Source organism: Cicer arietinum, chromosome 7, assembly GCF_000331145.2.
Source record: "Cicer arietinum cultivar CDC Frontier isolate Library 1 chromosome 7, Cicar.CDCFrontier_v2.0, whole genome shotgun sequence".
Taxonomy (NCBI): Eukaryota; Viridiplantae; Streptophyta; class Magnoliopsida; order Fabales; family Fabaceae; genus Cicer; species Cicer arietinum.
In genome coordinates this window covers 16,948,056-16,956,132 of record NC_021166.2, presented here as the reverse complement: position 1 = coordinate 16,956,132, position 8,077 = coordinate 16,948,056, and the positions used below count along the sequence as shown (strand labels likewise).

Sequence of the window (8,077 nt, the reverse complement as noted above, 5' to 3'; positions counted from 1 at the left end):
GTTATTATGCCGCAGTCCCTTCGGTTTTAGAGCGGTTATTATGCCGCAGTCCCTTCGGTTTTAGAGCGGTTATTATGCCGTAGTCCCTTCGGTTTTAGAGCGGTTATTATACCGTAGTCCATTCGTGTTTTTGGTCTTTTTGAGCGGTTATTATACCGTAGTTATGAATGGTCATAGTACCATATTGAGAGTGACATTAATTGTCATATTGAGAGTGGCTTAAACTGCCATATGGAGGGTGTAATTCTAGAACGGTTTTCTACGGTGCAGTGGAACTCCGATACAGTGAATATGGGCTGTTTTATCCTGGGGACTTCGTGGTTGATAGTCTGCCTTGCACAATTTGGGCAGTGCCGCGAAACGTCTTAAAGAGAGCGACCTAGTCCGCGACTCAACCCAGTAATATCTTCGGTGGCATAAATTGTGAATTTTAAATAGTTTTTGAAATTCAAAATCCAACAAGGGGTTTAGGACTTAGGTTCGTAGTTATTAATAATTTGGAAGTTTGTATGAGTTGAATCCCATGTGATATCTAGTGAATGTAAGATGAAATGTAGTCTCAAGCCTCAATAAAGTCAATGAAGATGAAACATTGAACAATGATTTTGTATGTTTTAAACTTCGGAGGAAGATCTTATTTATGGTTTGAATGGCCTTAACATAAAAGGAGTTGATATGTGCAAGTGGGCGGACCCTATAGGTGGATTATCGTAGACATGAGATTAATCCTAAACTCCAACAATAGATGGAGACATTTTTTGAAATTATTGGTTGACAACTCAATTAATGTTAGTTCAATAAAAATAATGAAAAAACCGTGTTTCTCAAAATTTGTTATTATAGTAAGATAAGAAAAATAGTTAACTTTTATTATTTCAAAGAGTATCAATTATCAAGGCGGACTAGTAGGATTTGGATGTACATGCATTTATGATTGGAAAAATGAATCTTGAAAATTCAAAATTTGTTGTGGAGTTACGATATTATTTTAATTTTGACTTAATTGCAGTTTTAGTCTCTATATTTATATTGAATTACAAAATTGGTTCTTCTGTTTTAAAAGGATAGTTTTAGATTATCTTTTAAATTTTTGAACTAAAAAAATGACCATTTAATATGTGTCTATTTTCTTATATATCTAATATTTACTATCTTTATAGGCGATGTAAAACATAAACACTGGAATTGATGAGATTGATTTTGATATCAGATTTCCACTTAAAAACTTTAAGACATTATATATAAGTCACCACTATTAAATATTTAATATTTATCAAAATTTTTAGAATGATGAATGAGTAACAGCTCACATTCTTATTATTATTATTATTATTATTATTATTATTATTATTATTATTATTATTATTATTATTATTATTATTATTTATTTTTTTTTTAATTTTTTTTGAATTGGATGCCCGATCTTCAAATTATTCGTTTCTCTATATTAATATTAATTAATTAATTATGTCAAAAAGAATATTAAAACAGAAAATTAAAACAATAAAATATATTAAAAAAAAAAGTCCAATTCTTACTGGCCACTACAATCCCGGTTCTTCCAATCACTCCGTGTTCCCATCGACTTTTCCATTTTCCATAATTATTATTCCCGATCAATAATATTCGCCAAATTGTCTTTTCATGGTGGCTTCAGACATATCACACTAAACCAAATCTGACACACAACACAAATATATCTTTTTCTTCAAAACCCCAACCGAATCACAAATGGCGAGAAGATCCATACCCCTCCTCAAACACCTCTTATCAACCCGATCCCAATCCCAATCCAATTCCCTCGGTTCAACCCGATGGGTAACCTATATGCACCGTCCAGGCGACGGAACACCGCGTCCAGTTACCATGATCCCCGGCGACGGAATCGGACCACTCGTAACCGGAGCCGTCGAACAAGTCATGGAGGCGATGCACGCGCCTGTTTACTTCGAAAAATTCGATGTCCATGGTGACATGAAAGCCGTTCCATCCGAGGTTCTTGACTCGATCCGTAAGAATAAGGTTTGTCTTAAAGGTGGATTGGTTACTCCTATGGGCGGTGGTGTTAGTTCTCTCAATGTTCAGCTTAGGAAGGAGCTTGATCTATATGCTTCGCTTGTTAATTGTTTCAATCTTCCTGGATTGCCAACCAGACATGATAATGTTGATATCGTTGTCATTAGGGAGAATACTGAAGGCGAGTATGCTGGACTTGAACATGAGGTCGTTCCTGGCGTCGTTGAAAGCCTTAAGGTAAAATTCTGATTTCTTTGTTGTTTATTGTTTTCCCTTTTTATTGATTATCAATTTTATCATCAAGTTGTGAGTTGTGTGGAATAAGAGAATTTCCAAATTAAAATTGTGAAAGTATGTTTTGATTTATTGTATAGGATGAAATGGAGTGGAATGGAATATAATATGCTGGTTAATTTTTAACAAATTGATGTTATATCATTCCACGCCATTCCACTCTTGCCACGTGTCCGTGTCCAACAATGAAACATGTAATTATTACATTTAGTCACTTCCATTTTGTCAAATTATTATCGGTGCCTACATGTCAATGTTGTGTCTTGTATTATGTATCTGGGCTTTATATCATAGTTGAGACTTGAGAAGGAAGTTTGAATTTGTAGAGTTCTTTAGACCCATAGGTTTGCAACGGAAATCCAAACATAGTCATTTAGATCTAACTTTAGCTTTGAGTAGCATTTTGAATTTTAACTAATGAAGATTAATTTGGCATTCGTAATTGATCTTGTAGGGGTTAGTTTGTTTGTTAACTACATGGTTTTAAAAAAAGGTATGTCATTGCAATATGAGCCACAATATCATGACTTTTGATGTCTTTGCAATTGTAAGCGACCATGATTGAGGCTGCATCAGCCGCATTTGACTGTGAGTTTATGTAGTATATCAAGTGATAGGAACCTGAATTTAAAGAACGGAATAAACTGAATTATTGATTGAAAATAAATGTATTACAGAAGGAAGCTCCTTGTAACCCCAGAGCAAAAACTCCTCAGGGAAGAGACATTTCTCTCTCTGCCCAAACCCCTCAGGTTCTAACTGAAATTAAATCTGAATGACTTCCCCTTGCTATGCCTTCTCTGTATAGATAATGTTTCCTCCTCTTACAAACTGGCCATATTAGCAATTGTTGAAACCAATCCACTAATCACTTAATCAGCATATTTGGTTGGGCTTAGGCCCGAAACCTGATATCTAACTTCAAGGGTGGTGACACAACTTCAATTTAAAACTTTGGTTCTTAAGTATTCAATTGTAGAAAATACAAATATTAAAAAAAAATAAGCAATGAAAGTAGAAAATACTCACAAATTATATAGGAACTTATTTTACCTAGGAATATCTATTTAGTTTTATGTTGCTGTTTTACTGATGCAGTATTGGGCTATGTTTGCGGTTTGACTTGATGTTTTTGGTAGGTGATCACGAAGTTCTGTTCTGAGCGTATTGCCAAATATGCATTTGAGTACGCTTACCTGAATAACAGAAAGAAAGTGACTGCTGTCCACAAAGCAAATATAATGAAGCTTGCAGATGGTTTGTTCTTGGAATCTTGTCGAGAGGTTGCCACCAAGTACCCTGGAATTAAATATAATGAAATTATTGTGGACAATTGCTGCATGCAGCTTGTTTCGAAGCCTGAGCAGTTTGATGTAATGGTATGTAAAATTTATCCACTTCTCTTTAATCTTTGATTGAGCAAAGTAAACAGATAGGTCTACAGTTTATTATGTTTGGCAAGGTTATTAACTTTGTGCTATTAGAGTGTTGGTGGCAAAAACAATAAAACCTCATATTATGAGCCCATTGGTGTTCACTTTTTTTTCATAGACTGTTGCCAGTGGTCGAGTAAATGTTTCTTATTTTCAGTTAATGACTTATACTTGAATATCATCTGAGAAATGAGTCATGGCAGGCAGGACAAAGAAAAGCAAGAGCTTAGTTGCTTGTATAAATCATGATTCATTTTTTTCGCTATAGATTTTCCACTGTTGGTTCAACAAGGTTTGATTGTCTTAGAAAAATAATTACTTATTTCCCTTGTTCTTCTATAAAAGGAATGGTGCATAAATCTTTGACCTTTAGCATATGTTTGGATATAGAAGTTTGAAGGGAAGAGAGGGGAGGTAAATTTCCCTTTTCTTTCTTTCGTTTTGAAAAGAAGAGGAATAATATGAGTGATTATCACTTAGCTTTCTAAACATCACTTATTAATTTTTGAGGTGAGGAATAATATGAGTGATTATCACTTGGTTCAAAGGACATTTTAAGGTGAAATATATTATTTTTGAAATGGCTGGGGGATTGAGACATTTTCAAATTTGGTTATGTTCCTAGAAATGTGGGAAAAAGAAAAGAAAGAGTATGTCCTAAGTACATTGTCCTGGAAATATGATAGCATCCGGTAATTTATTAACATGGGTCAAACAATGTCATAATATTCTATCATAAATCATATCTATAGCCAAACCATTGACCTCTAAGTCTTTCTTAATAGTTCTGCCTATTGTTTTTTTAAGCCTTTCTTTGCTTCTATCGATTGAACTACCTTCTATCTGATATACTCTGAATACTACGACAACTACATTCTCCTTTGTACATGCCGAAACCTCCTAAAGTGGAGATTCAAACACTTTTATGACATGGATCAACAAGGTTTGATTGTCTTAGAAAAATAATTACTTATTTCCCTTGTTCTTCTATAAAAGGAATGGTGCATAAATCTTTGACCTTTAGCATATGTTTGGATATAGAAGTTTGAAGGGAAGAGAGGGGAGGTAAATTTCCCTTTTCTTTCTTTTGTTTTGAAAAGGAGAGGAATAATATGAGTGATTATCACTTAGCTTTCTAAACATCACTTATTAATTTTTGAAAACATTATATCACACTGAATATTTAAAAATTAACCCTTCAGTCCTTTTCTCCCCTAACTTATCCATCCCAACATACCTTGAGGATGTAGATGTACTTTGTGGAATATTGAAGGGATAAATAAAATTTTCCTTTTTATTCTATTGGTCCAAGTATGAACCGTTGCAGGGGGGTGGTCATTAACCTCAGGTCCAGATGATTCTGTCTTGCAACTCTTTGGTCTTCGTAATTTGTTTCTGATTTAGTTGAATAAAAGTAACTTTGTAATTCATGCATACTTTTACCTTGTGCTAGGTTACCCCAAATCTGTATGGAAATCTAGTTGCGAATACTGCAGCAGGCATTGCTGGAGGCACCGGAGTCATGCCAGGAGGTATAGTCTTACTACTGTACTGCAACTTTAGAGTTTTGATCTGATTATGTTGGCTTTTGAATACTTCCTGGCTCACTTTACCATGTTAATGGATGTGAATAATATTCAGAATTTTAAAAACTAGGCAGAGTTTTTTTACTTGTCTAGATGATTATTCCAGAGAAAATTTAAATGCAGTGAAAAACTTTGCGAATAAATGTGTGTTTATTAAATTAGTCTGTTTGATCATATGAGACATATATCAAGCTAGAATATCATTTTTCTATAATAATATCAGGAAGTATCTTAGATGATTGCTTCCACTGATTCACTGTGGAGGTAATGCAGTTGATGGTAGTGACAACAAAAGTTTCTGTAGTTAGTGAAATGGAGTAGTGAGCTTTGCATAAATAGACATGTTCAAATAATTCAAGGTCCAAGTCTAACTTGTTACTTGTCATAGGCTTTCTTTTAGGTTTACTCAACCTTTTTAAAAGCTTGGTATAGCTTATTAGCCTTTTTTAAAGATTATTTCGTATGAACATCTCTAAACAAGTCATCTAACCCATTGTTAAATAGACTAACAAACTAATAGACAATCGAGTTAGATTCTATTTATAATAAGATATGAAAATTAAAAATTAAAACCACTACTACTAAGAAGCATGAGACATATGGATAGAAATATAGATAGGATGAGCTGAGTAATATAAGGTATGATGTATTTGTATGATTATGATATAAATCTATTTTGAGGTTTCACCTGATATTCAATATTATAGTAAGACCTTTAAATATGCCAAAAATTTATAAAGGCAATATGTTTAAATTATTGAAAAGGTTAGCAAGCATATAACTAACACAATGTACAACATTTAATATAATAACTATAATAATAGTACTTCCTCTATCCGTTTTTATAAGACCTACTTTTGAGATTTCTTCCTTTAATATAATACCTTTTTCAAAATTTAACATGCATTTATGACTTCTTTACAAAAATATCTATTTAATTCTCATCGAAAAATGTAAATTCTTTCTCTCACTTATGATATCAATAATTATAAGGGTAAATGTAGAAAAGTAACACTTTTAACAAGTTTATTGCTCCAACTACTTTTATTAATACCTGTGAATTTTGTCATAGGTATTTACTTAAATATGGAACAGAGGGAGTATTTACTTAAATATGTTAGTTTGTTTATGCTGAAAAGACTTTTTTAGTGGCATGAAACATGAACTATTTAGCTAAATAGACTTCTACAAATTTTTTGACTTTGTCAATTCAATAAAATAACTGAAAGTAGAATAGGTCACAGGACCTTATTGGGACCTATTCCCACCCATAAATTGAGGGATTAGTAGCTATGAATATGATGGTGGTGGCAGTGGAAATACTCATGGTAGGCTGGAGCTGGCTGTTGGGGTTAGGGATTCTGGGTAGAAGTTATTATTCAGAAACGTGATTATCTAATCAAATATCAAACTATTGCCTGATAAAAACAAACCATGGGTGCCTTTTTTGCAGGTAATGTTGGGTCTGAGCATGCTGTGTTTGATAAAATAGCAGAACAAAAGACAGCCAACCCAGTGGCACTTCTTCTCTCATCAGCTATGATGCTTAGGCATCTCCAGTTTCCTGCATTCGCTGACCGTTTGGAAACTGCTGTTGAAAAAGTGATTCTCGAGGGTAAGTATCGGACAAAAGATCTTGGAGGGACAAGCACCACTCAAGAGGTTGTCGATGCAGTAATAGATGCTTTAGATTGATTCATTTAGTTGTTAATTTCCCAAATGCCAAGTCAGCCTCGTATAATCTTTTTTCTAGTTGATTTTATCAACATTGTTGTGCACCCAACAAATTGAAAATAGCAATTTTTGTCCTGAATAATGTTTATGCAACACACAAAATGATGTATTATTTTTTCTCCCGAAGATTTAAGGAGAAAGTGATAACTTTTTCTCTATTTAAAATATTTGATTTGCTATTTATATATATTAATTATTATGACCCAGCTATTTTTGAAGATCTGCTAGGAAAAATTGTTTCATATGAACATCCTATATAGAGCGCTACTTTCCATTTTTAAACCCATATGCTTCTAAAAAAATCATAGCACATTCAGAGGGTAAAACAAACTGTAATTATGTCTCACAGACTAGCTTTCTTCTATGTATGATTTACTATGACTTTTCAAGATAGTCTCATAGTACTAATGATTTTATTGACCAGTCACTTCCAGCTATATTACCAGGATTTTTCCTTATAAAATTCTAGCAACTACTTGAGAATCAACTTACAGAGAAGCCTCACGAGTGACCTAAGAGAATTTAATCATTCAAATTAGCGGAATAGCAATTAGTCCATTAAATTGAAAAATATTAACTGAATTAATATTTTTATTTTTAAATTTTAATCATAATTTAAAAAAAATTATGCTCGCTTTAAAGCATTCAAAGAGCGTTTAAGGCTGAATTTTAATATTATTGTGAATCATCTCCTTTTCAGTATTTTGCTTTTTAATCAATAAATTTTATTTTTGTTGCTATAAAAGATATTACTGTGGGCAAAGGTAATTTAAGAATTTTTCTTGACTATGAAGGCACCCTGTTTGTGTGGAATTAAAGTATTGTTTACACAAACTTTTTGATGGATTAAGGGTATTTTATAACTACACCTAACTTATTAATATTGTTTTAATTTTAATTATATAAATTAATAAATAGAAGTACTAAAATAGATTGGATTTCAACGACCTTATCCACACAACCTAACAGTAAAATGTTGTCATTAGTTTCATAAAAATCTTCTTCGATTACGTG

At 32.7% G+C, this 8,077-nt stretch overlaps 1 protein-coding gene across 2 annotated transcripts; it reads left to right on the top strand.

The window, feature by feature from the left end:
* The first annotated feature begins 1,533 nt into the window (after positions 1-1,533).
* LOC101513648 (isocitrate dehydrogenase [NAD] regulatory subunit 1, mitochondrial-like) lies at positions 1,534-7,210 on the top strand. Of its 2 annotated transcripts, none has more exons than XM_004509369.3 (4): positions 1,534-2,253; positions 3,450-3,689; positions 5,197-5,275; positions 6,783-7,210. In XM_004509369.3, exons 1-4 carry the CDS (start codon positions 1,732-1,734, stop codon positions 7,022-7,024), a joined length of 1,083 nt encoding a protein of 360 aa, XP_004509426.1. In that variant the 5' UTR covers positions 1,534-1,731; the 3' UTR covers positions 7,025-7,210. The 2 variants fall into 2 exon arrangements, with proteins under 2 accessions (XP_004509426.1, XP_004509427.1); XM_004509370.4 differs by having other exon boundaries at positions 1,550-2,253; positions 3,462-3,689.
* The last annotated feature ends 867 nt before the right edge of the window (positions 7,211-8,077 follow it).

What these genes read in the sequence shown, in the direction of transcription:
- LOC101513648 (XM_004509369.3), top strand. Translation starts at nt 1,732, where the DNA reads ATGGCGAGAAGATCCATACCCCTCCTCAAACACCTCTTATCAACCCGA. An exon ending in CTGAGCAGTTTGATGTAATG is followed by an intron (nt 3,690 to 5,196) that starts GTATGTAAAATT and finishes ACCTTGTGCTAG; the next exon opens with GTTACCCCAAATCTGTATGG. An exon ending in CACCGGAGTCATGCCAGGAG is followed by an intron (nt 5,276 to 6,782) that starts GTATAGTCTTAC and finishes CCTTTTTTGCAG; the next exon opens with GTAATGTTGGGTCTGAGCAT.